At 50.5% G+C, this 27,919-nt stretch overlaps 1 protein-coding gene across 1 annotated transcript in view; it reads left to right on the forward strand.

Annotated features, from left to right (window-relative positions):
* Positions 1-27,919, forward strand: part of LOC118770848 (protein scribble homolog) — an 88,661-nt gene that overhangs the window by 50,441 nt on the left and 10,301 nt on the right. The window contains exons 16-38 of the mRNA XM_036518580.1: positions 2,727-2,789; positions 7,264-7,353; positions 7,846-7,923; positions 8,461-8,778; positions 10,838-10,918; positions 14,182-14,439; positions 15,044-15,154; positions 16,666-16,842; positions 17,439-17,555; positions 18,198-18,386; positions 18,669-18,788; positions 19,326-19,379; positions 20,673-20,753; positions 21,101-21,172; positions 22,026-22,073; positions 22,760-22,888; positions 23,756-23,869; positions 24,282-24,332; positions 24,793-24,954; positions 25,741-25,903; positions 26,397-26,619; positions 27,109-27,198; positions 27,579-27,761. Coding sequence (XP_036374473.1) covers positions 2,727-2,789; positions 7,264-7,353; positions 7,846-7,923; positions 8,461-8,778; positions 10,838-10,918; positions 14,182-14,439; positions 15,044-15,154; positions 16,666-16,842; positions 17,439-17,555; positions 18,198-18,386; positions 18,669-18,788; positions 19,326-19,379; positions 20,673-20,753; positions 21,101-21,172; positions 22,026-22,073; positions 22,760-22,888; positions 23,756-23,869; positions 24,282-24,332; positions 24,793-24,954; positions 25,741-25,903; positions 26,397-26,619; positions 27,109-27,198; positions 27,579-27,761 — 2,972 coding nt within the window. The remainder of the gene's footprint in view (positions 1-2,726; positions 2,790-7,263; positions 7,354-7,845; positions 7,924-8,460; positions 8,779-10,837; positions 10,919-14,181; positions 14,440-15,043; positions 15,155-16,665; positions 16,843-17,438; positions 17,556-18,197; positions 18,387-18,668; positions 18,789-19,325; positions 19,380-20,672; positions 20,754-21,100; positions 21,173-22,025; positions 22,074-22,759; positions 22,889-23,755; positions 23,870-24,281; positions 24,333-24,792; positions 24,955-25,740; positions 25,904-26,396; positions 26,620-27,108; positions 27,199-27,578; positions 27,762-27,919) is intronic.

A 27,919-nucleotide genomic window follows, 5' to 3' on the forward strand; every position in this document is an offset into this window, starting at 1 on the left:
CCGTATTTACATGCAGAGAATTTGGACTTGTCACGGTGCAGGATTTTGCAGATCCCGATCGAAACCACGCCAGCGCTCACATTAGTTTACACTTAGGTGCCGCACTTAGGCACCGCTGGTGTTGTTTTGACAGTGCCCAGTGCTGTTTATCTTCCCCTGTCCTGCACAAAGAGCTGCCGACCCAATGTTTGTGTATGCTAATCGGTTACACTGAAGGAGTAATCAATCTTTGTACAAGGGATTTTCCACACAGGCAAATAAGGAAGCAAAAGGCCTGCCAAATCTTATTCATCACCCCGCTGCTCATATAGTACTGATCTCCACTTGTGTAAATGATGAGGAGTGCCCCTTGTGTCCAGGACAGGCAGTTGCACCCTGCTGTATTCATGCCATATATCCACACTGAAAGGACTTCTCGCATTCACCTCTCCCTGCCACAAAGAAAAGCGCCAGAGAGCATACCTTAGCAGTACATGCTCAAACCCAGAGCCAAACGTCTCTTTTCTCTGACCGCTTCTACTTCCAACTTGCACATAATAACCGCCGAAGTTGGAACTTAATGAAGACTGTGGTGTGGGAATAGAAATTACTCCCGCTCTGTAACCTCCGGCAGTCAAGATGGGCTCCATCTGTCTCTGGTACATTGTCAGGACAGAGGCTGGGGTTGCATTTCGGGTGCTGGGGTCAGTGTAAGGCAGCTTGGTGCACTAAAGTGACACCCTAAAACACAACCACAGATTGTCCCTTCATGGGGACCGCCTCTGACCCTGCAGCCACGCCCCTCCAGCTCCTCGTCTCTGCCCACTGCTCCAGCCAAGGCTGTCCACCTACTATCACCTGCTTTTCCACTGTTTGATTTTCTACTGTTCTACTCCATCGATGTGTTTAATTACATTTCCCCTCCCCGCTTCCCCATTCTGTATCCTCAGCTATGGGAAATGTTTGCGGCTTGTGTTTTATTTTTTAAAAATTTTTTTTGTTTATATGTATTCCAGCTTTTTATTTCCATTTAGTACTAATAATGCCAAACATTGATGTGTTATTGGTTAACATTAATCAAGAATCAGAATTTTCAGAACTGAAGGATTGTTGAAATATGCCACAATGCAAGCAACCCCTGGGTTCCCTGGTCCTGCCTCTGTGGTCTGATTGACAGTCGTTTCCACCTGTCGTTCAAGAACTGGGCTCACGTCCTCCCCAGTCACGCAGCAGATGTCAGATGTCACCCAAGTGCATTGAGCGTGAAATCGGAGTCAGATGATTTTCTGTAGGGTTAGGCACATACAGTACCAGTCAGAAAGTTTGGACACACCTACTCATAGAACGGTTTTGCTTTATTTTTCCGTTATTTTTTAGAATAATAATAAAAAACGTCAAAACTATGAAATGACACAAATGGAATTATGCAGTGCTATACAGAAAAGTGGTCAAAAGTGGTTGGGGTAGACTATCAGTAGTGTAGGAATGCACATAAAGAGATGTAACCATGCCCCGTAAGTCCAGCATGGTGACCACTGCTGCATACAATGGCTGCACTTCCAGGTTAGAGTGCAGGAGGGGCTGTAGGTGGATTGAGCTCAGTTGTTGTGATTGGGTGTTGATTAGAGGGTAAGGGACATCTGAGGAGGATCAAACAGAGGTGGATGGGGGAACCCAGGGCACCAGCCTACTCACCTGAGTGTGTGTGAGCCTGAACTGTTTGTCTAGTGTGTGTGAGTGTGTGGGTATGTGAATGATGCAACCAATTGGTGTGCAGGAACGAAAGAATGGGAGAGTGTGTCTGATACTGAACTAGAATGAGGTAGAGGGAAGGGTGTGTGTGTGTGTGTGTGTGTGTGTGTGTGTGTGTGTGTGTGTGTGTGTGTGTGTGTGTGTGTGTGTGTGTGCGCGCGCGCACAGGACGTCCATAGTTCAGCAGGGAACATATGCATGGCAGAGGTGGAAACCAGATGTGACTTCAACTGTAGAGTCAGACTCAATGGGCAAAATGACGATCAACTTCTTGACCTCACCCATGTAGCACTGGTACATTGTTTCCATTCGATTCCCAAGGGTTTAAAGATCCTCTTGGAAGCATGAATCGTGGTAAGCTAGGCCAGAACCGAGGCCCCTCGAGCCGTGGTCTCTTTGACTAGTCACATACACTGACCTGAGGTCAGGGTGAAGGGATTTTTGAATGTTACAAGACTGAAGAGAACTGTATAATTATGGCCCGCCACTTCTCCTCCTCCTCCTCTTCCCCCTCCCCCTCCTCCTCCTCCGCTGTTGAATTCTCTCTGTGGGGCCTACCATCTTCTCCTGGGTCGTCCAGCATCCTGGGTCTTGAGTTTCCACCGCTGCCCATGCCTGTACCCTCGCTGGTGGGCTTGGGAGTACGTGTGTGGTTGGGTGTGTGGGTGTTTGCTGCTGTTGCTGCTGCTGCTGCTCTGCCACAGCCACAACGGCACGGGAATGGGGAGTGAAGGCCTCACTCACCGCTAGGCCAGTTCCTAGCAGTTACCTCATTCCTGGGCTGTGTGGTTTGTCACAGTGGCCGTTTGTATTCTGTTGCCTGTGTGCGTGTGTGTGTGTGTGTGTGTGTGTGTGAGGGAGTGAGGCTTGGTGTGTGAGGTGGCGTTGTGTCGGGTGAGTGTGCGTTTTTTTTTTTGTTTTGTTTTTGTTTTTGTTTATTTTACCTTTTTTGCCTCACTAATACGCATGCTTCTCGCTGGTTCCTGTCCTAACAGGGGGTGTCATTTGATCAAGTCAATAATCTGCTGATTGAACCTGCTCGTATTGAGGCGGAAGAGGTCTGTACCTACTCTCTCTCCCCAAACCACTCCTCTCTCTCTTTCCTGTTCTTTCACTCACCTGCGCTCACGAGAAAGTGACCAAAAAAACCACCCACCAAAAAAAAACAAATCCACCATTAACCCTACCCAATCGCCAGAAAAGCCAATCAAAGCCAGCCATCCTGGTATCGTCAACGTGGTGACGCCTGTCTTAGGGGAAGGAGTGGGATGAGGCTGTCGGTATGTTTTCTTTACTTAATTTCTTAGTTTAATTTCACCACTTAGAGTGACAAAATTAAACCACTTGGTGGTGACCAAAAGAATTTCCAGCACCATGATTCCAAGATCAGCAAGAATTTTTATGAACTCGATACTAAACGTATGAAAATGCTTATGCCAAATTGAAAACAGCCCACAAATTAGTGCGGTAAGTGTGGGGGAAGAAATACATCAAGATGGTTGTCTTTCATTTCATCTTTCAAGGATAGCTACAAGACAGCTACCATGTAAAACTCCAGCAATCCCTGACAGGTGTTGCTACGCCTTGGCTAATTCACACTCCTCCTTGTCCCTCATTCTCTCCTTACCTCCATCACCCTTCCTTTTCCCTGAGGCTGTGTCTCTCCGCTAGGGCCCATCGCTCGGGTGGCCAGAACGTATATCCCCACGCCAGGAACTCTGGGGGGTCTCCTCCCAGGCGAACAGGAGTGCAGTCTCTGCGCTTGGTGGCTTTGGTTTGGGCAGAGCCTTTGTTCAGACAGGGCAGTGAGACACGCCCCTCTGTTGGAGGGGAATTTCGTTAATTACATTTGCCTTTTTTGTTCTCAGGAACTTTGCCCACATCAATCTCTGATGTTGTATGGAGATTTATTTTGATTTGTCAAGAGATTCACATATTCTTACTAGTATTTTTCTAATTAGTAATGCACTCGTGTGTATTAGTAGAAATTTATATGACTGTAATTTTAGTCTTTTGAGATTCTGCTGAGGAGCTGTTGCTGGGTATAGGGTCATAGGCAGGGAGCAAAGAGGAACTCTCCCTCCACTAGTTCCAGTTCCAAAGCTGTGTTCACAACGTTAATGTCTTGTCGTTTAGCTTGCCCTGGCTCTGGCTGTGGCAAAGGGCTTCTGGCCTTGATAGTCTTGCACCCACAAGGGTGTACTGGATTTCAATAGATGCATAATTGATGTGAGTAAGTGAAAAGCAGGACTCCTAACTGGCTCGTACCGCGCTCAGTTTATGCCTGAGATAATGGAGTAGGGGTTTCGCGAAGGAAATCGAAGGCCGCAAACCCCTACGGGGCTGTTTTATCATGGATTAACAACGTGGAAAACCCACTGAGGGAATTCTGGCTCCGAGTAAAAAGCCGTGGCCAAGCTGTACAGTTTACTCAGCAAAACGTAACCGCACCGTAAAAGAAACGATAATGTAAAATAGCAGTAGGCCACGAAGCCTGGACAGGAGGCAGAAAGAAACGCGGCTGTCCTGCTTAATGTGTCCGCTGGCAGTACCGCATATTACCTGATAACAGAGTGGGTGTTAAAGAGTGTAACAGGACCCGCAGCACGCAGTGCGTCAGCTGTAAGGACCGCGCCGCCGTTAAGGGTAGGCTGTTATGGGGTCCTTGAGCAGCTTCTTCGGTTCTTGTCCCAAGTGCAGTCCATGCTCTGTAGTCTAGGTCTGAGGCTGGGTTGTGCTGTGAGCTGACAATGACCAGGAATCTACAGTGGTGGAACACAACTAGCTCCATTGAGCTCAGGGTGGGGTCTCTCAGCAATGAGTCCCCACATCCTACTACTCACTAGTGCCCTCTAGTGACTGCTCGGGCACCCACGAGATACTCGGTTGACGTGAGCGGAGAAGCGCCTGTCCTCCGTTCATCATTCATCGCTGTGGTGCGCCGTGGGACTTGTAGTGTGAAAACAGCCTCTGGCTGTGAGCGGGTGTATCACAGGATTGCATTCATTGCGCTCCTGCGAGAGCGTAGAGGATGTGGCAGTGTGGCTTTCATAGCGTACCGCAAGTGTTTACAACACACACCACAGCTCTTTATAGCAACGCTTCCTCCAGAGCAGGGCCTGTGGTTACTCCCGGCCTCGGATCTGGCTGGCTAATCTAGTCATCTATCAGTGTGTCACATTTATTTTCCTCTTTGTCACTTGTTTTCAGTTCAGTAGTGTACGTTGCAGAAGCGTCTAATAACACTCAGAGAAGTACAAACTACTAAAAGCTCATTTTTGAAGTCTGTTAGATGTGTTGTGTATGTGGTTTTATGGTTACCCAACACCCCAGTGACTTTTTCATAATCCTACTGCGAACATTCATTTTTAATAGTCTGGCTGCTCTGTGACAAAATATAGATGAGATATGAAACACCTTATGAAATGACTCAAAGCAAAGAATAGTGAATATAACTGGGGCACAAGATGTTTGTGGCCTTTTTGGTTACGGGAGATTTTTGCCTTTTGCAGTGACTTAAAAATAGCATCCAGTTCACAGTTTCTTTTTAGATTAGTTCAAATTAGTTAAAACTCTTATCTCAGTCTAATGTCTTCCATTTGCTCATCTATTCTCAGTGCTGCTCTGATGGATTGCTATCGCAGAATACAGTCATGCCAATGCACTTTCGCTGGTTGTGTTGAAAGGGGGTTAGCCGTGTCTAACACTCCAGTCTCAGGAGCTCTCGAGACACTTAATGCTATTTTTGTAACAGTCCCAGTGGCCGCCAGCCATCACCCCAGCACGATTTCCTTTGTTCTTTTTTTTTTTTTTTTTTGCAGCCAGTCAGGCACACTAAAAATCCCTAACCTGAATACCAGATTCATCTTCTAGGCACCGATAAAGCTTGACAAATAAGTCATTTCCTATTTGTGAGAGCAGCCCCTTTTTTTACACCTCCATATCCTGGCATTTCCTCTCATTTTTCCTCAGGCCAACACTATGAGGGGTACATGCCAGTCACATTTGGAGTTTCTCAGTGTTGTGGTTCCCTTACAGTCACTTTTGTGATGGATGGAACATAACTACTGAAGCACATAGCTTGCTTTGGAGAGCAAACTTTTACATTTGCTCTTAGATGCCCTCACAGAAGCTAATTTGCCATGCATCACTTTACATCCAGGATACAATCCTACATATACTCCTGGGCCAGTTATACTTCTGGGCTGTTATGGGAGCAAGTCAGGTCAAAGCCTTTTCTCAGGGGACCAATAGGAGTATTTCCGTTATCTGGCTATATAAAGTCCTAACTAATCAATACATCTTCCTTTTTGCAAGCAATCTTTGTTAAGCTGCTCTGATGTGACTGTACACCACAAGACATGTTGAGTGCTTTTTGGAGCCATGTCAGCATTGAAGGGGAGTGTGAAAGTTAACCAGTGGCCAAGTGATAACGGTCCCTGTGCTGTATGTTGATTGGATAATGACATGAGCAGTTAAGTATGATGGGATTGTGCACTGAGTATGTCTGTAATGTTGAGGTATGAGTACAGTAGTGGCAGTGTAAGACCGGTGCCCTCACAGTGTAGAGAGCAGCTGTGAACAGTGGGCCTGAATGGTGTGCCATGCTTGCTGTGTGTAGGTATCGGTGAATGTGTGCTTCTCTATGGTGCGAAGTTCGAAATGGCATATTTGAATAGGGCAGTGACTCGCAGATGCGTGTCGCTGACCCCAAACACAGCATTCTCACTCTATCTCTCTTACCCCCCTCCCAACTCTGCATGGCCTCCAGCTGTAACCCTCACCCCTCGATCTGATCAGACACTGGTGTGGTGATCCATTAACCTTACAACTTTCTTCCATGGTGATTGTCCCCCCCAGTTAAAGCCTCTGTCTGTTTCACAGCTGTTGAAACAGTCTTGTTTTGTGTGTACGTGTGTGTATTTGTTTGCACTAACTTTCTGAAACCATTATCTTCTGTCGGTGCCTCGTGTCTCCTTGTGTCGGCTCTCTCTCAAGACGGCGCTCTTGCCTGCGGTTGCTAGCATTACAGCCCAATCGCTGTCTTGAGGCCCAGTTCAGTCCAGCGGGTTTTAAAACGGGAGCATGGTTTCTCCCCTCATCTGTTACCCCCCAGAACCTGGACTGAATTGGGCACGGAGACCTACGTCAACCCAACTTCCTGTCTGGGGGTTTCTCTCCCCTGTTCCTCCCTGGGAGTGTTCACTCGCTCCTCTCAGCCAAACACCAGGAAACACCGTCCCAGCAAGCGCCCAGCGCAGCGGCAGCTTTGTGAGAATATTGTTCACAAGCGTCATTACTATTGGGGAAAAATGATCTAATATTCGAAGCGCTGCCCGTGCTGATTTGGCTCAAACACTAAACACGGGTGTTAAACTGGGTTTGGTCCTGGTGGATGACTGGACAGTGAGCGCTGCCCCCCCAAACCCCCCCCCTCCCTATGCTCACCCCACCAGCCATGTTTAGCTGTAGGAGGATGTGAGCTGCCACCCTGTCTCGCGGCCTGATGTAACCCCTCCGCTCTGCTTCCAGCTCACGCTGACCATCCTTCGACAGAGCGGGGGTCTGGGGATCAGCATCGCCGGGGGGAAGGGATCCACGCCCTACAAAGGGGACGACGAGGTGAGGGCCGTTCACAGGGCAGCCTGTGCTGTGTGCGTGCGTGCGTGCGTGCGTGCGTGCGTGCGTGTGAGAGAGAGAGAGAGAGAGAGAGAGAGACTGGGTGATCGTGGATGCCTAACCCCCCCCCAAAAAAACTACCATCATGATAAACTGGGACAAAAGTTTATTTTAATGAAACAAAATACGACAAAAATGTCCATCATACATTTCCCATCTTACGCTGCTGGTGCTGTTAGTGGAAAAGGGAAAAAAATACTTGCTCTACCATAGCAATACACTACTCGGGATTTGAACCTGTAACTCCAAGCAGTGGTCCAGTTGTCTTACCACGACTGCGCAGTGCTGTCTGTATCGGGTCCTGTGGTCCAAGGGAGCCCCATCAGGCTAAATCTGTCACCAAGCAGTTACTGTAGAGGGAGTGGTGTCTTGACTCGACTGTCTCACATTAACTTACTATAAGCGTTAAACCGCGCACGTCTGTCCTCCACACAGGGCATCTTCATCTCCAGGGTGTCTGAGGAGGGCCCTGCAGCCAGAGCTGGGGTCAAAGTAGGAGACAAACTGCTGGAGGTACAGCCCGCTTCCCCCGCCTGAGTCTGTAACACTTCTCTCTGCCCCTGGAACTGAGTCTGCCACTACAGCGAACGCTGTCTGTGTCAGAGAGTTTCTGTGGCTGTGTTCATTTGTGTTTCTGCTTCTCGGTGTTGTGGAATTCAGCACCACCATTCTTATTTTTGAGCCACATGTGTCTGTGTTAGCCCTGTGTATTTGTGTTGGTGTTTGTCCTCTGTATGTGTGTGTGTGTTGTGTCTTTGCCTCGGTGTGTGCGCCTCTGGTTGCGCATTTTAGCCATGTGTATTTATATTTGTGTCTGTGCCTGTTTGTATGTGTGTCTTTGTGTGTGTTGTCTCTGTGTCGGGCTCTGTATGCTCTGTATGTTTGTGTTTTATATGTGTTGTGTCTGTATGTGTGTTTGTGTCTCTGTCTGTGTCTCTGTCTGTGTGTGTCTGTGTCTACATCTGTCTATGTCTGTCTGCGTGTGTGACTGTCTGTATGTGTCTGTGCGTGTGTCTGTCTGTGCATGCTGACTCCGTCTCCCTCCCCCAGGTGAACGGGGTGGACCTGCACGAGGCGGAGCACCAGCGGGCGGTGGAGGCCCTGCGGAGCTCGGGCGTGTCCGTCTCCATGACGGTGCTGCGGGAGCGCATGGTGGAGCCGGAGAACGCCATCACCACCACGCCCCTGCGGCCCGAGGACGACTACTTCCCCCGCGAGCGGCGCAGCGGCCTGCCCCTCTGCATGGAGCCCGCCTCCCCCGACGGGCCCCACCAGCGCCTCTCCGCCTGCCTCGTCCGCAACGACAAGGGGCTGGGCTTCAGCATCGCCGGCGGCAAGGGCTCCACCCCGTACCGCACCGGCGACACCGTGAGTCTCGCACACGCACGCGCGCACACACACACGCACACACACCACACCTTACTGCGAGAGAAACGTGCGTATACATCTCACACGCTGTTAGCAAAATGTCTGTCTGAGAGAGATGCATAACATGCATTGTCCACTCACACAACACACACACACACACAGTCTCTCACACACAGAGACACACACATCATACCTTACTATAACAACACCATGCTTTGCCAAGTCACAATTTACTGTGCCAAAACTGCTATGAGATATACACACATCACACCCTGTTACAGCAGCTTCTGAGAGAGAGAGAGAGAAATGACATGCATCATCCACTTGCACACACACACACACACACACACACACACACACAACATACCTTACTGTAGCAACACCACACAAGTCACATCTTGCTGTGCCAAAACTACCATTAGAGAGATATATAGTCATATCACACCATACAGTATCCGCTTGCAAGCACACATTGTCTCACACACACACACTCACGCATATGTACGTGTTCCACAGCTCTAGAGACCCATGAGGGGATGTGTAGTGTACATACTCAGCCGCACCATGAAGCGTACGCAGCTGCGTACACGCGGTGAAATAAGATTCCCTTTATGCGGCAGTAAGCCACTCCAGGTGTGGGTCATGCGGTGCACTGGGGCCTCTGTGGGCTCATTAATGTTTCATGGCCCAGTCAATCTGTGTCCATGGAGCTGGGCATGTTTGTTTTTCTCTGTGAGAGCACTATCTCCGAAGCACAAGCCTCTCAGGATCCCAGAGCGGATCAAAGTGCATGGAGTGGCTCCGACTTGCAGCCTTGAGCTACACCGTACTTAGAGGAGCACGTATCCAGGGATGGGGCTGCTCGTATGCGATCCCAGTCCCTATTTAATAAAAGAACATTATGGGAAATGTTGTTTTCGTGGAAATGGCTTGACTGGAATTGCCTTCCCTTTTACACACGAGGGGAGAGATGGCTGCGATTGGCCGGCGCGCAGAAAGGGGCAGGCCGGTCAGCTCAGACGCTCCGCCCACTCCTCACGCCCCCCCCCCCCCCCCCCCTTCAAAACGCTCTCCTCGCGAGTTTCGCAACCCCACCGGGTTGCTGTGGGGACGGAGCCGTCCGTCAGCCCGTGACACCTGATAGGTCCCCTGAGCGGGCGGCGACAGTGAGGGGTGACTGTGCGCCAGCCACATGTTCCCAGGAACACGCCCCTCCACCCCATGCTGCTCTAGGCTTTGGCCCGACCAGACGCTCTACGGTTTAGCGGAAGCCTTCTGTTGCACTGGACTGATAAACGCAGGTCAGTTTTCCTTCACTGGTGTTTTAAGGGATTGGGTACCGCTCGACTTTGTGCCTCTTTGTCTCTGGTGTAAATTCAGGGTGCCGATTAGGGAAAAGGCTTCAGTGAGAGGCTCGCGGTAGCAGTTGTGTTGTGAGGTTTGTGGGCTGAATTGGTTATTCATAAACGCTGGTGTCACAGAGATGTGTGTGTGCGTGTGTGTGCACCGTGTGGTGGAACGCTGTGAATACAGACTGTGGAAGTAGGCGTGTCTGTCCTTCCTAAAGCACCACAGCCTGAATGCCTTGGTGCTGACTTTTCTGCCGGTAACAGAGTTTGTCATCAGTGTATGTGAGAGCATTAGCAAGTTACTTCTAGGGCTCAGTGAATAAATTCAACATGTTTTTCTGCAAACCTTTTGTTGCCGTTTCCCCTATAATTCTATAATGAGCAGCTGTACCAGGTTGGGGAGTGGACTTGCTCCTGTATGGACAAACATGATGTAATCAGGTGTAGGTGGTACCAGAAAAGGTGAACCGCAGAGACTGCGTTCTGTGGTCGGCAGCGCGTGAGTGACCTCTTCCACCCCCCCCATGTTGGGTCACATTAGAACAACAGACACAGAATAGGTTGGCACACATTGGCCCTGGTTTCCACACACCTGTCTACTACCGCCCCCGCCCGCCCCACACCGCTGCCCCCACCGGTGGCGCAATGGGTATGTTCACTGTGATGTCACTGTCGTCGTGGTAACCGCCATCTCCCCGCTCCTCTACCAGGGTATCTTCATCTCCCGCATAGCCGACGGCGGGGCTGCTCACCGTGACAACACGCTGCACGTGGGAGACAGGGTCCTCGCTGTGAGTACACGCCCCATGTCCACCTCACCGTCTCTCTCTCTCTCTCTCTCTCTCTCTCTCATTGTGCTGTGTTATCTTCTCATCCACATGTTTACAGTGCCAAGGGCACATTAGTGGTAGTTTATGCGCTTGTCGTGTGCTGATGACATCAAACACACATTAATCCTCTTACATGCAAATAAGATTCATTAGCTCTGTCAGTAGGCATGGTCACGCCCTGGTTAAACTAGGTGGCCTCCTGTGCCGGTACGCTATTGGCTGAGTTTCCTGTCCTGCTCGTAGGGAAGCTGCTCGTACGGTTCGAGTCATCCTCACTAGCTGCTAGGTTTGAGCTCATTCGTACCGCTTACCTTTACCGGTATGGCAGCTGTACCCCTTCCTGCATGCCACTTTTCTGTGCCGCTCACTCCCTCCACAGCCTCCTCCCCCTGGCCGCCAATCCCAGCATGCCTCGGTGGTGGGCCGCAGTTGTACCTCTCAACTCTCTGCTTGGCTGAATCACCTTGCTGTTGGGTCAACACTGCTTGCATTAACTGTGTCTGTCTGGAATGCACCATGAAGCCATGGATCACTGCACACAAACTCATTCCTATTTAGTTATGTCTTACTGGGGTCTGAATACAGAACATGAATATGCTCTGACTTACTCGGCAGTTGAAAGTCCTCAAATTTAGTGTTAAGAAGCATTTTAGAGTTGTAACAACAGCCTGCCTGTTGCTTTTTGATTGTGTATAGATTGTAGACATACATGGAGACACACAGAGGCTGTGTGCTTTAAGCGAAGGTGATATTGTGTGCCGTGTGAAACTGCGCCCTCTGGTGTCCGTGTGGGGTCTATGACAGGTCTGCCCTTGCCCTGCGAACTGAATGCTAACTGTTTCTCTTTCTCTTCTGCACATAGTGGGGAGTACTATGGTTACTTGGGTGATTTCTCCTGCACCTGTACCTTTGTTTATCCTTTTCTGCACACCCCCCTTCTCTCTCTCTCTCTCTCTCTCTCTCTCTCGCTCTCTCTCTCTCTCTGTCCTCTCTCTCTTTTTCTTTCTCCTCCTCTGTATCTCTTGCTCCTCCTCCTCTCTCTTCTCCTCTCTCTTGTCTGACTTTCCCTCTTGTCCAATCTTTCTTTCCTCCCTCTATCACTCTCTCTCTCTCGCTCTCTTGCACTCTGTCTCGCCCTCTCCTTCTCTCTCTCTTTCTCTCGTTCTCTCTCTCTCTCGCTCTCTCTCTCTCTCGCGCTCTCTCTCTCTCTCTCTCGCTCTCTCTCTCTCTGTCCTCTCTCTCATTTTCTTTCTCCTCCTCTGTATCTCTCGCTCCTCCTCCTCTCTCTCTTCTCCTCTCTCTTGTCTGAATTTCTCTCTTGTCCAATCTTTCTTTCCTCCCTCTATCACTCTCTCTCTCTCGCTCTCTCTCGCACTCTCGCACTCTCTCTCTCTCGCTCTCTCTCTCTCGCTCTCCCTCTCTCTCTCTCTCTCTCTCTCTCTCCCCCCCTCCCCTCCCCCGGGCCCCCTCCCTCCCTGCACTGCATGGCCTTCACTAATCCACGCTCGCGCCCCCTGCCTACTCTGCGGTGGGTGTGGTGCTGGGGGATGTGGGCGGAGCCCTGCCGGGCCCGCTGGCATGGTAACCCGCATGCGTTGCCATGGCAGCGGCCGCGGCCGCACGTCCGCCGGCGGTAAGGGCCGGTACTGTGTGGTCAGTGCTGGCTTCTGTCTGTCGCTGTGACCCGAGGACCCTCGTCCCCGCTTCCTGTCTGTCACTCACACCTTTCGGCAAACCCGGCATCCGTACAGGAACAGCCTTATTTGCTCTCTCCCTGTCAGTGGCCATATTAATAATCACCAGGAGGAATGATTGATGATTTCAGCCGTAGCTGTAACCCGACCCTTAGGAGCAGTGTGAGGTATATGGGTGGTACAGGTTTCAGTCATTATTCTGCACGCAGTTTGCCAGTGTCAGTTTGCTGGTAGCCGTGGATACATCATCAGGGATACGCGCTTGTGAGTGTAAACCCAGGACAGACTGACAGCTAGAGGAAGAGTAGGGGGACAGGCTGGCCGACTGCTTACCTTGTGCAGTAGAGCAGCTTTAGCGCAGTGAAACACCGAGGTGATTTTACAGAGGGGAGCTGACCAGGTCCTCCAGTAGTACTTTCGGGAACACCCATTGATGGATGGCGTGAGACAGTCACAGTGGCCGCGGCTGCGTCTATGGTCTGCTCGACACGACAGCGACTCAACGTTGTGGCACCGCATGTGACAACGCTTGACGCTCTGCTGCAGAGCTCACTAGCCAGTCACGCCTGCGGCGGTCACACCTCTCTCTCTCTCTCTCTCTCCCTCTCTCCATCTCACTCTGTCTCTCTCTCTCGGGTGGATGGTCTCTCTGCGGTGTGCATGCTCACTAATACCAGCGCCGCTCACACGCTCGGCTCAGGTTACCACAGGCATGTTTCGGTGTCCGCTGTTCGGGAATGCGTGCTGCTTCGAGTAGCAGCGCTGTTACGGTACAGCAGTGTCTCTCAGGCGAGCCCTTTTAACCGGGTTTACTGTGGAACACATCAGGAATACACGGGAAGGCAAAGCTGAAAGCTGAGGAAGCGGAGCTGCTGTTCAACAGCTCATCGCTTCAGGATGTGAGGTGGTGCACCCTGTGGGAAAAGTGTGCAGGTGGCCTGTACAATCAGTGTAGCGTTGGGTTTGCATGGCGTTCAGTTCTGAAAGGCACCGGAGTCATCCTCAGATGCCATCACCCATGTAGTTTTGAAAAGGGGAGGTTGAATTTGTCCCTAGCTAAACACTCTACACCCAATGACACCTTCCCTGCCTTTTTATAGCATATTTTATAACATATATAACATAATAATTATAACATTCTGCCCAACAATCAGGGCAGCTGTTGGGAGCCGCTGTCTGTTTATGCAAACACATGGCAGAAAAAACCATACAAAATATGCGCAAATGTTCAGTGTGAAATAAAAGTAATTAAAATGTAAAATAAGTACCACTTGTATGAAACACATGTATTTCAAACAGCCACGATGTAAGATTCAGAAAGATGATGCAAAGATCACTGCTAGTTGTAGATGATGCTTGAGATTCACACAGCAGCATAGATTGAAGTGGGACTGAGGGCAGAAGGTGTAATAGGCGTTAGTACGAGCCCGTTGCTTTCGGGAGCGTGGCTTCTCCCGGGACGTCCCGGCCCCTCCTGTCGTCCCCCCCCCTCGCTGGCCGGTGACATGCTCGGTGTTGCTGTCGACGCAGATCAATGGTGTGGACATGACAGAGGCCAGGCATGACCAGGCAGTAGCGCTGCTTACCGGCACGTCCCCCACCATCACCCTGCTGGTGGCACGCGAGCTGGCGTCCCCCGGGGGCTCCCCGGCCACCACCCGGCGCCCGCACTCCCCCCCGCCCCCCGAGCCCAGCGACGGCCCCGAGCAGGACGACCGGGGTGAGGGCAGCGCCTCTCCCCAGGGCAACCACCTGAGCCGGCCGCTGGAGGACCAGTACCCCATGGAGGTGAGGGGCACAGACAGCTCAGTTTACATCATCACATGTATTTGTTATTTTATTGTTTTTATACGACATGAATTTTACATATTTTTCTGAATTTTCCATTAATGTTATGCTGCATCACATGCAGAGATTGGCTAACTTCATTCAGAATGTATTGTGAAGAATTAGTTGGGAAAACTGGTTTGTCTCAATCCTGCTCTGAACTATGTCTTGTAATACTAAGCCAGCAGACAATCTCTGGGCTTCCAGTTATTATTCTCCTTGTTGTGGGTAACTGTGCTTCTGTTTGGACTGAAATAATGGCTCTGACTGAATTGTGTTCCATTTGAAGCTTTGCAAATGCAACTGTAGCAGACCTCTAATGTAGCTGCTCTCCTCGGGCTATTTTTCAAATGAGGACTGAAGACATATCAGAGACATTATTGATTACTTGAATGGATATACTTATGTTCCATTGTGCTGGAAGTCACTCTGGATAAGAGCGTCTGCTAAATGCATACAATGCAATGTAATGTAATGTAGATCATCAGTACTTGGGGTGGGGTAAAAAAAAAAAAACGCAGAACACCTTTGTCAGTAAGAAAGCACCCACTTCCTGTCCTCACAGGAAGTGACTCTGGTGAAGACGGGCGGCCCCCTGGGGCTGAGCATCGTGGGAGGCAGCGATCACGCCAGCCACCCGTTTGGAGTCAGCGAGCCAGGCGTGTTCATCTCTAAGGTGAGCTGTGATGGTGCTGCAGGGTCACAGTACGCTGGTTTTGGGCCCACTGTGACCTCCGCCAGCTTCAAGTGCTTGAATCGTTAGGGGTTTAACAGTCAGCACTCACTCAGGTTCGGAACATTTGTCATGCACTCAGGTCTGTAATGTTTGTAATGCGGCGGCAGTGTAGCATAGTGGTTAAGGAGAAGGACTCGTAACCGAAAAGTTGCTGCTGCGATTCCCCACTAGGGCACTGCTGCTGTACCTTTGGGCAAGGTGCTTAACCCACAGTTGCCTCGCTGAATATACAGCTGTATAAATGGATAACATTGTAAAAAACCTGTAATTGATGTAAGTCGCTCTGGGTAAGTGTGGAATGTCTGCTAAATGCCTGTAATGTAAAGTAATGTAATGCTCTCAGGTTTGTAATATTTGCTATAGGTGTGTAACATCTGTGTAACACGCTCAGGTGTATACCATTTACCGCACGCTCAGGTGTATACCATTTACCACACGCTCAGGTATATACCATTTACCGCACACTCAGGTGTATACCATTTACCGCACGCTCAGGTATATACCATTTACCGCACACTCAGGTGTATACCATTTACCGCACGCTCAGGTATATACCATTTACCGCACACTCAGGTGTATACCATTTACCGCACGCTCAGGTATATACCATTTACCGCACACTCAGGTGTATACCATTTACCGCACGCTCAGGTATATACCATTTACCGCACACTCAGGTGTATACCATTTACCGCACGCTCAGGTATATACCATTTACCGCACACTCAGGTGTATACCATTTACCGCACGCTCAGGTATATACCATTTACCGCACACTCAGGTGTATACCATTTACCGCACGCTCAGGTGTATACCATTTACCACACGCTCAGCTGTATACCAGTTACCACACGCTCAGCTGTATACCAGTTACCACACGCTCAGCTGTATACCAGTTACCACACGCTCAGCTGTATACCAGTTACCACACGCTCAGGTGTATACCAGTTACCACACGCTCAGCTGTATACCAGTTACCACACGCTCAGGTGTATACCAGTTACCACACGCTCAGGTGTATACCATTTACCGCACACTCAGGTGTATACCAGTTACCACACGCTCAGGTGTATACCAGTTACCACACGCTCAGGTGTATACCAGTTACCACACGCTCAGGTATATACCATTTACCGCACGCTCAGGTGTATACCATTTACCGCACGCTCAGGTATATACCATTTACCGCACGCTCAGGTGTATACCATTTACCGCACGCTCAGGTGTATACCAGTTACCACACGCTCAGGTATATACCATTTACCGCACACTCAGGTGTATACCATTTACCGCACACTCAGGTGTATACCATTTACCGCACACTCAGGTGTATACCATTTACCACACGCTCAGGTGTATACCATTTACCGCGCATTCAGTTGTATAACATTTGCTGTGTGCTCAGGTGTGTAACATTTGCGGCGTGCTCAGGTGTGTAACGTGTTCTGCAGGTGGTCCCCCAGGGCCTGGCGTGTCAGAACGGGCTGCGTGTGGGCGACCGCATCCTGGAGGTGAACAGCATCGACCTGCGGCACGCCACCCACCAGGAGGCCGTCCACGCCCTGCTGTCCAACCGGCAGGAGATCCGCATGCTGGTGCGGCGCGACCCGGCCCCGCCCGGCATGCAGGTGAGAGCCCGCCCCCCACAGTGCTCCCGGAGCACCCCCTGATCTTTTAAAGAGCCCCAAGGACAGATGTATGAGAAAAGATAAAAACCTGGAGAAAGATTTTGTTCATAGTCACTTTAAAATACTTAGTACGCCTTTTCCCAAAAATCCACATTGCTGACTTTTCAACCGAAAACTCCACTGAGACATGCTTTGGTGTGGGAATTGTTGAGAAAAGTTAAGCTCTTGATGATTTTCAGAAAGGTGTTCTTGTGCCCTTTAAAAGCCTGCTTTTAAATATTGCTGCTTTTTAATTGCCGTAACAGAACTTCATTAAATCAACTGCAACTCTTTTCTCAGTTATGAGAAGGTTCAGCAGCTCTAAACGAGCTGGAAAACCTGCCAGATGGTGGTTCTCCGAGGTTTGGCATTCTCCTGTAGCTATAGTTACATGCTGGGATATCCTTGAATGTTCTTATCAGTAGTATTACTCACATGGCTGCTCTGCAGATGGTGTCACATTCGCAGATTTGCATATTTGGTGTGATTTGCCGCCTCATTGGTCGGTTGGGTAGTCTGTGGGAAGGCGGGGAGTGTGATTGGCCGTGTCTGCGCAGGAAATCGAGATCCACAAGCAGCCCGGGGAGAAGCTCGGCATCAGCATCCGAGGAGGCGCCAAGGGCCACGCCGGCAACCCCTTCGACCCCACTGACGAGGGCATCTTCATCTCCAAGGTAACCGACCCGTCTCACGCCTGTCTCCATGGGGATGCCCCGTAGCTGGTGCTCTACAGGATGCCTCGCCGAGCTGTGGGTGGGAAGCCAAGCTTGTCCATCTGGATTTCCAATCAGCACCCTGGCAAACCCTCCTACAGAGACCCACCAGTTACACTCAGAGAGGAGGTCAAGAAGCAAACGCCAGTGTATTACAATTGTGCATGTAGGGGATGAAGTCCATGGCGAGAGATTTCCCTTTTCTATGCTTGTCCAGAAGTATCTATGCCTCACAGAAGCCCTGCAAGATGTGTACTTGGTTTACATGTGACCCTGGTGCATTGCCCTGACACTGACACCACCTCTTCCCACTCCCTCTCCTCCTCCTCTCTCTCCTTCCCCTCTTCCTCCTCATATCCCCCCCCCTTCCCCTTCCTTCCCTCCTCTCTACTCCTCCTCATCATCTACTCTCCCTCGCCCCCTTCCACTTCCTTCTCCCCTCTCTCTCTCTCTCTCTCTCTCCCTCTCTCTCCCTCCTGCCCCACTCCCTCCTCCTCTTCCCCTCCCTCCTCCTCTCTCTCTCTCCTTCCCCTCTCCCTCCTCTTCCTCTTTCTCTCTCTCCTTCCTCTCTCCCTCCTCCGCCCTCCCTCCTCCCCCCTGCAGGTGAGCTCGAGCGGGGCGGCGGCGCGGGACGGCCGGCTGCAGGTGGGCATGCGCATCCTGGAGGTGAACGGGCACAGCCTGCTGGGCATGACCCACGCCGAGGCCGTGCGCGTGCTGCGCTCCGTCGGCGACGCGCTGGCCGTGCTGGTGTGCGAGGGCTTCGACCCCCGCGCCGCGGCCGCCATCGAGGTCAGTCACGCACGGTACCAGCACAGTACCACACACACGCGCGCAGGCATCACACACAGCACAGACACAGGCAGGCTGCTCTTTAGAGCCTGAACACACAGTTACACAGTACAGACACAGGCAGGCTGCTCTTTAGAGCCTGAACACACAGTTACACAGTGCAGACACGGGCAGGCCGCTGTTTAGAGTTGGAACACATAGTTACACATAGTAGAACCGCTGGCTGTGGTTTAGAGTGACCCCCACGTGAACACCCATGTGACTCTGTCCTGTCGCCCCCAGTCCTCGCCCGGCGTCATCGCCAACCCCTTCACGGGCGGCATCGGCCGCAAGAACAGCATGGAGAGCATCTCGTCCATCGACAGGGAGGCCAGCCCCGAGGACACGGACAGCGTCCAGAAGGTGAGCTGGCTCCACTGCGCCCGAGACAGATGGAGACGGTCTGAAACATTCTGTGGATTTTTCAACGGGAGAAGCTACTAGTCTTATTGTATTCTGTTATCCTAAGTGTGGTGTATGTAGTATATCTTCTTAAGTTTGTGGTGAATAGCAGATATGTCCAACCATATACTTTCCTTGGGAGAAGAAACGCTCACGTACTTGTCAATGTCTGTCAGCAGTTGTACCACCCTGTTGCGTTTTTGTGCCAAACAGCTGAAGCTAAGCAGTGTCGGGCTTGCTTGGATTTGAGACCTCCTGTTGTTGGGTGTGTTGCTGGTTGGCCAGTAGAGGGCGCTCCCAACTTGAATCAAACATCTCTTATGCCAGTGTGATGACGGGGACATTGTGTAAAAGTGCCGTCTTTATGATGGGACTTTAGAACAAGGTCCAGACTCACTTGTTGTCTTGTGTCACTAATGGAAAGGGTAGGGGTGATAACCGAATTACCAAACTGGATCTTGCGGTCCCTGGTGTTGCTTACCCACCTTCTTTCCCCAGATGGAGATGGAGCGTGACCCCTCGCCGTGGGCCAGAGAGGAAATGGAGAAAGTGGTGAGTGGAGCTGGATGAGTGGGGCAGATACGCGCTCTCCCTAAAGAATGAGAGCTCGCTGTTTCACACTGAGACTGGAGACTGGATGACAAAGTGTGTAGATTAGGACTCATAGGCCTTTAGCATTTGCATTGTATATTGCATTACAGAATAACAGTCATTTACAACTGGTTGATTAGGCTGTTGACAAGGTGTACGTAAGTTGGTGCGCATCCCAATATTATCAATACTAGCAGTTCCAAAATCCAGTCTGGAAAAAATAAGGTGTATTTGACAAAGATCGTTTTAAAGGTAAGATTTGCTAATAGATTGAAAAGAGTGAGGTCGTTTGGGAGACCAGGTTTCAGGTTGAGTTGGGCCCCCCTTCTGAGTTTAGAGAAGCCGGCTCTCCTCTCGCTGCCCTTCAGGCTCCTCTGTGTCCACACTTTGCATGGCTGAGCTCGCTTTGCCAGGTGTTTGGCCTGCTGTCCTGTTCAAGCTAAACGAGCTGTTCTCTAATGCATGTGGGTTTTCCCCTCCCTCCCGCTCTCTGCCTCTCCTCCGTCTCTCTCATCCCCCTCTTCCCTCCATCCGTCACCGCCACTGCCCCTCTCCATCTCTCTCCCCGTTCTGCACGGCCGCCCATCCCATCGTGGCCTCCGGATGACTCGTACCTCCTGTCCGTCGCCTCAATCCCCGCCCTCGTTCTGTGATTGACGGCTCGGCCCGCCCCCCTCCTCTCTGTAATTCCCCTGCATGTGCTGTTGTGTGGCTGGGTGCCCTCCTCCCCTTCCTTTCGGTGGCTCCACCCCACCCCCCCCCCTCTCCGTGGTGAAGGAGCGCATGCGCCTGGAGCGCGAGGAGGCCAACCGCCTGCTGGAGGAGGAGGCTGAGGTGAGGGGTCCTGCTGTAAACCACCCCGATGCACCACTAGGGGGAGCTAAAGGGCAGAGGGCTCTGCCACTGATCTGAGAGGCTGTAAACCCATAGTCAGGGATGCTTTGTACTCACCAAAGCACGTGAAATAGATGGTTTTGCATTACAGTTGTAAACAAGTTTAAATACTTTGACTTTGACTTTGTTGATGGTCAGTTTCATGTGAATTCACGAGCAAGGAGGCCAGGTAAACCAACAAACAGAATTCCCCTCTACCCTGTGTCACTGCCAACCAAAAAATGAGCAGGAGATGTCATGGCCTGTGAAAGGTTGTGGGAAACTCTGTGGGGAGGTTTCCGCTGGTGTTTCCTTGCTAATCCAGGCTAGAGCCTTGGCTTCTGCTCAGACGTGACTCCTGCCTCTCTCCCCCTCCCTCAGAACTTCAGCACCGCCCCTCTGAAGCTGGACTACAAGACGCTGGCTGCGCTGCCCACCACCAGCCTGCAGAAGGTCAACCGGGTGAGTGTCTCACTGCTGCGTACGTTCTGAGAGTCAGGCTCCTGCAGAGGGCCTTATCCGTGACCCAGAAGCAGCTCAGTCTCCCCATCACAATATGATATAACAGCGTTGTGCTAATGTTGTATTTTTATACATAATATGTGAATATCCTATGTTATATAAGATTTATAAGATTCTTTATGTATCTTATGTTACATGATAAGAAAAGACCTTTCTGTGTAGATGCTCCTTCATATGTGACTTCTCTAGGCCCACGAGTGGTGGGTGTATCTGTGGGGTGGGCATAGCCATGGGTGGGTGCAGCTGTGGAGGGCATGGCTGACTGTGTGTCCATGTTCCCCTTCCAGACTTCCTCCTCTGAGCCCCAGGGGGTGAACAGCCCCAGCAGGGACAGCCCTTACTCCCCCAGCAGCCAATCGGTGAGTACATCCTCTTTCATTGGTCAGATCATCCGCAATGAAGTGATACCATTTGCTCTGTCCAGATTGCGTCAGTTCAGTGCAGTTCATTTTCCAGAACTTTTTCCAAATTCAGATAAGCTCATTCTACTACAACTGTATCTGAAACACAGACCCACCCCCTCAGAAATAAATCTTTTGTAGCATGTATCCTTTGCTGGTCCCTGCGGGCCCTATACTTCATTACATTCACTTATCAGACTTACATAGTTTACTATGCCTACACTTAACATTCGATATTTGCTCATCATGCTTAATGCACTGGGTGGTGGTGTGAGTAGATCCAGGGGTTAATGTCAGCACGGCGAGGTACCGCTCCTCACGCCCCCCCCCCTCCCCTCCGTTTTCGCTACCAGCAGCGCCTTCACTCGCTCCCCCCGAATCCTCCCGGCGCCCGCGGCAGGGAGACGCGTTTCGTAAGTGGGCCCAGAGCCGTGCCTGTCTGGGGTTTGTCACGTGTGACAGGGCTTGGCGCTGTCAAACCTTACCCTCCCGCTTTCAACGCGGTGGACACTAATCCACTTTGCCACTTTTTTTGCTTTAGCAATAATCGCCCCGTCTGGAGATCCCGTCTCTTCGTTTTAAGTTTCGTTCCCTTCCCCTGATTTGAAACCCGTGTCTGACCGAGCAGGAATGCAGTAGCCTAACCGATTCTCCACCCCATTGTCCTTTTCTATGTCCTTAAGAAGGCAGTGGCTGTTGTGACTCTGAACAGTGTGTGTGCTGGGTGTTTTCCGCATGCAGACCGGTGCTTAGAGCATCATCAGTGGCATCACGCAAACCTGTGTCTTTTTTTTTTTTCCATGTTTTTCAGACAAACGTTAATCTCATTTCCAATGCTTCTCCTAAGGAGAACCCTCTGGTGAGTATCTGGCTACAATAAACAAGCTGGGATTGCGCCACACTCTTCATGGAAAGATATTATCTGTTTTATTAATGTGATTAAGCAATTTTATAAGAAAAATGCCTTGAAGTTAAATTGCTTAGTTCAAGAGTCTTTCTGGGAAAGGAACGGCTTACCTCATCCACAATCATAAGCAATAACGTCAGCCATCTTTTGTGCTATAATTCTCCTCCCATAAAGGTTTTGGTAGAAAGGCTTGGATTTTCATTCCGTCACAATTCAGTTACCCGGCTGATACACTTATAGCAACACTGCTAGAATGTAGCAAGGTTGTCAGGCTGTAGTAACATCACAGCAGTATTGAGAATGCCATACATTAGTCATTAGCAGGGTAATCCTTTTCAATTTGATTCTTCAGTAATGTAGTTGACTTGCAGATTTGTACAGGGCAGTTTAAAAACTTAAGACCTTGTTTATAGTAACCTATTGCTCCGATGGTTGTTCCCCAAGTCTGAAAAATCTGGAAAAAGGCCTTCTGTATTGACCACCTAAAATCTGCTCTAGGTCGTTTCTGTAACAGTCCTGTGTTGTGGGTCAGGAAATCAGAATTAGTGATTTTTGTTTTGTACTACATTTCATTACATTCAAATGAATGTAGATGAATGAATGTAATGAATGTACTAATGATTGTCTCCGCCTCACAGACCAGGCCCGGGGTGATCCAGCCTATCTCTCGCGTGTGGCAGAGCAGCACACCGTCCCCCAATCAGGACGGCCGAGGCAGTCCCAGCCCGTTCCTGCACGGCCCCTCCCCCGTCGGCTCGCCGGCCTCTGTAAGAACCCGCACAAACACACCCCGCGCAGGGGTTAAGCGGTGACACACCAGGCGCAGTCTCAGCATCGAAGCAGAGATCAGTCGTGATTTGAGATGTTCACAGCTGGCAAGTTTGGCTCAACGCTTAGCAAAGGCGGTTTCACCACATCAAACGCTGGCAACGCGAAAGGCGCTAAGCTGCATGATCACATCGCTGGGCCGGTTTGGGTTGCTGCTTGTCGCACCTTTACCCATAAAGGACCGCTTTTCCAATAACGGAAACATGTAGAGTAGGGACTCCAGCCCCAAATGGAGCATTGTCCACCAGGACCAGACAGCTTTCTTTTCTCTTTGTTTCACTGGTGTCCAGTTTTGTATCTCCTGTAGACTTTTCCTTCTTTTTCTAGTGTATTTTTTATCAGGCAGATGACCTAAATATGAGCATACGGTTTGGATGAAGCCGGTTCTTCAAACACCCACGTTGTTTAAACAGTCTCCCCAGCCCCAGCCTCAGGCTCTCTCTTCCCCCTCCTAGCGAGGTTAAACTGCGCAGTGCAGGGCCTGTCTTTCTGAAAGCTCTGTAGCGTTCTTCTACTCAGACTGTCACCCCTGTCCTGGTCCCCTGCTGCCTGCTTTCCCCCATTTCCTCCCTCTGTCCCTCTCTCTCTCTCCGTTTCCTCCCTCTATCCCCCTCTCTCTCTCCATTTCCTCCCTCTATCCCTCACTCTCTCTCTCTCCCCGTTTCCTCCCTCTCTCCCTCTCTCTCACTCTGTTCCTTCCCTTTATCCCTCTCTCTCTATGTTCCCTCCGTCCCTTCCTCTCACTCTCTGCTTCCTCCCTCTCTCTCTCTCACTCTCTGCTTCCTCCCTCTCTCCCTCCTTCCCAGCAGCCTCGCGCCCCTCTCCCTCTGTCGCCCGACGAGTTCCCCGTCAATTTCAAGCAGGCGTACAAGGCCTTCGCGGCCGTGCCCCACTCGCTGGCCGTGCTGGAGCCTCGGCAGGTAGGCGGAGCGGCCGGGCGTGGCCCCCAGGACCCCTGCAACCCCCGAGTAGAAGCATGCTGGAACCCCCCGGTCAGCCGCATCCCACAATGCCTTGCGCAGGAAGCGGGGCACGCGATTATCTGCATGAAGTGTTTGCTCGAGTGATGTGACGCTTGCCTTCCCCGCATGGAGCCGGCAGGAGGCGGCCCGTCCCACCCGGCCTCCTGCTTCCCTTTTAGCGCGCTTAAATGTCACGGCCTTGTTTTGACAGTCGCGGTGTGCTGAAATCCCATCTCACCAGGAGCCAGTCACGGCTCATCTGTGCACGGTGCGAACCCCATCACACAGAGGCAGGGAGTGCTGGATACAGTCCAGCTTCCCAGCGTTGTATCCTCTGCCTCTCCTAACGCCTGGCTCTGTGTGTCTGCAGGATCCCCTTGGCCAAAAGAACCACATTCAGCCCAAGCATCCTTCGCTAGAGGTGAGTTTCAGTTCTCCTTGGATTTTAACTTGTGGAATACTCCATTTTGAATCTAGTGCATCTACAATAAGAATAAGTGTACTGTAACTATATTCTGCATCACTTACTGCCAGGGTGCAGCCTCTGATGTTTGAAGCAATGAGAATTCAGTTAAGGAGTTCAGACGTTATTGGTTTTATACCGGTGTGGCCCTGCGTTCTCGGAATCTTGCGCTGTGATGGAGAAACCTGCTGCTTTTTTTCTGGATAATGAAATCGGAGATGGGGGATGAGAATGTTAGGGGAGGAGCAGATCTAACAGATGCAATAGCTCTCGTGACAGATTGTGGGTTGTAAGAATGTCTCAGAAACAGAGCCAATGCTCTTGAGTGTGGTAGTAATGGTCACGTGACTGGAAGGGTCACGTGACTGGGCGGGTTATGAGTCGAGCAGCGCAGAGACCTCCTGTGTGGCTGTTGCAGCCCGAGCTGGATGAGGTGTTTGAGGAGAAGGGCGCGGGCGACGGGCAAGGAGCAGGGGGCACGGCCCCCATCTCCCCCCGCCCGTCCCTGTCCTCCGACCGCAGGGAGTACCTGAGCCTGGCGGCCGTGCCCCGCCTCTCCCGGCCCTCCCTGGAGCTGCAGGTACCCGTGCCTCTCTGGTGACGGGCAGGGTGTGGTCTGGCTGGTGGGCACTGGTGGAGGTAGCCTTGGTGACGGTGCTGCATTGGTGGGAGAAGGGGGATCGTAGTGCGACACTGTGAAACTCTTATCTATCTCTAGTCTTTCACTGCAGTGGTGGAGGGGTTTTCCTCATTAACAGTGATTTTTTTTTTTTTTTTGAGAAAAATATGCCCTCACAATTCCTTGCATCACTAGTACTAATAACAGTATGTTTTATACAATATGTGGCATGAAGTCTTGCTTAAGAGAATTATTGGGAAAAGCCCGGGAGCTGCTTGTATTTCTTTTTGCTGTACGAGCAAATGGAGCTCTGTTTAGTTAAGTCTGTCTTCTTCAGATCTCCCACAATGCCTCATTTTAGCATTTTTCAACTCTTAAACGCCCACAACAACAGTGGACACAAAGCTCTGTAAAGGAGAACCTTAATGCAAAAGAGAACCATGTACTATTATAATATTCATTTTAACCGTGAGTGTTTGTGGAAATCCTACATTCCAATCATGTCTCTGTTGGAGATTCTGGAACAGTGATAGAATCTTGATTGAAGCACCTGAGGCCTAATATTAAATGAATTATTTGGCTGAATTTGAATTTCATTTTTTCCCCACACGCATATATATCACATCGTATATATTACAGAAGATATTTTAAGATGTTTTATCACCCCAGACTCCACATTTGGGCTCTCCTTTTAGGAAGGTTCTCTGCCTTCTTCTAAATCCTCCTCTAAACCTCGCCCTCTCTCAGACCCCGCCTCCCAGCGGGCGTGGCAGCCCGGAGCAGCGCTCCTTCAGGGACCGGCAGAAGTACTTCGAGATTGACGTCAAGCAGCCAACGCCCGACAGCAAACCCAAGCCCCGGGTGTCTCTGGTGGGCGAGGACGACCTGAAGAAGATGAAGGAGGAGGAAGGTCAGTGCTCTGCTCTACCTCCCCTTTCGGCATGGTCAGGAAAAAGGACTGTGAAGTGGTCTGGGTTGATTTACAGTGTCAGTCAAAAGTTTGAACACAACTTTTATTCTTTATTTTTACTATTTTTCACTCAACAAAACTGTGAAATCACACAAATGGAATTATGCTGTGACCAAAAAAGTGTTAAAGATCCTTTTAGATCTTTTAGATTCTTCAAAGTAGCCAAAAAATATTTTTTTGGAAATAAATTCATACATAGCCATCGACATCACTATTTGTCTAAGAAACAAATTTTAGTCTTCAGTCTTTTAGTCTCTAGATCAAGTCTTTAGATCAAAATGTCTTTGAATGCATGTTTCCCATCTTAATCAGGTGTGTCCAAACTTTTTACTGGTACTGTAATTGCGCTTAGATAAGACTTCCCAGATAAGGAGCATTGGCTATAAAAGCTCATCAGAGCTCTCCCTCACTCTGTGTAAATCTGCTTACCCAGCACGGAGGTTGGAGCAGAACACCCGGGACTACCTGCTGGACGAGGATGAGGAGGAGGAGGAGGAAGAGGACCTGGCCAAGCAGGTGGCGGAGATCAAGGCCCAGGGCAAGGTGATGCTGGACGGGGTGGAGTACAAGATCGAGAGTGTGGCTAACCGCCGCTCCCCGCCCCCTGACCACTGTGCCACGCCCCCCGGCTACTCCACCACGCCACCTAGCTCAGGGTAAGCCCTCCCCTATTTCTCTGTGACGGAACAGTCTCAAATCCAATCTGATACTTCAGCCGATATTCCACATTTTCTACAGTGTATATAGCCATGTAGATAAATTAGTTCTGCATCAGAAGCTTGTATGGCTTTGTTTTAATGTGGTGAGCTCAGTTGAAAGGCCGTTCAGAGTAGACCAGACTCATTTTCATACATTACATTACATTATTGTCATTTAACAGATGCTCTTATCCAGAGAAAATTACATAGGTTACAGTTTTTACATGTTATCCATTTATACAGCAGGATATTTACTGAGGCAGTTGTGGGTTAAGCACAGACAGCTGCCGCTGCCTAAATTGGCAGTACTGTCTGTGCTGTCATGGCAGTGATGGTCTGTGGAGAGAGCAGCCAGTGCATGTTTCCTGTAGAGCGCACACACCCTTGTAGCCCCGCTGGTGTGCAGTTGCTCAGCGACGCTGCTGATGCTGTGCTGTGTCTCCGCAGGCCCTCGTCGGTGGACGGGAAAGGGGAACCCAGCAGGAACTCCCTGGAGGACAGCTTCAGGCTGGAGAACAGGCCCAATTCCATGACTGGGTATTTTGAATTGTGTTGTCGTGTTGGTTTGTGACTCTTTGCCATGATTATTGTCATCTCTATATCAGCAACAAATGTTTAAAATGAATTAGTGTTGCCAGAGTGTCCATAAGTATCAGAGCGCATGTTTAAGAGACTGAAGGAAAATGAAGAACAAAAAGCTGAAAAGCTTTCTTCTTTTTTTATCTTAATACACATAATTAAGGAGGGGGATAGATTATGTCAAAATACTACAAGGGCCAAAGTAAACATTTAAAGAATGTTTAAAAAAACTGGTTCCCAACAAAGGGCTCAAAAGCACAAGCTGTCTGTGGTACATACAGAGGCTGGATGTGTTTTAAACGGTGCCTGTGTGTGTGTGTGTGCGTATCCCTTCGCAGCCTGACCCCCGTGTACCCCGGGGAGTCGTGCGCGCCGATCCGGACGGCCAAGGCGGAGCGGCGTCACCAGGAGCGCCTACGCATGCAGAGCCCGGAGCTGGCGGCCATCCCCGACAAGGAGCTGTCCCCCGCCGAGAGACGCGCGCTGGAGGCGGAGAAGAGGGCGCTGTGGAGGGCAGCGCGGTACGATTCACTCACACACGCACACACGCGCACACATACACTCACTCTCACACACTCTCACACACACTCACACACGCACACACATACACTCACTCACTCACACACACACACGCACACATACACTCAGGCATACTCACACACATACACTCTCACACGCA

The sequence above is a fragment of the Megalops cyprinoides genome, chromosome 24, assembly GCF_013368585.1.
Source record: "Megalops cyprinoides isolate fMegCyp1 chromosome 24, fMegCyp1.pri, whole genome shotgun sequence".
NCBI lineage: Eukaryota > Metazoa > Chordata > Actinopteri > Elopiformes > Megalopidae > Megalops > Megalops cyprinoides.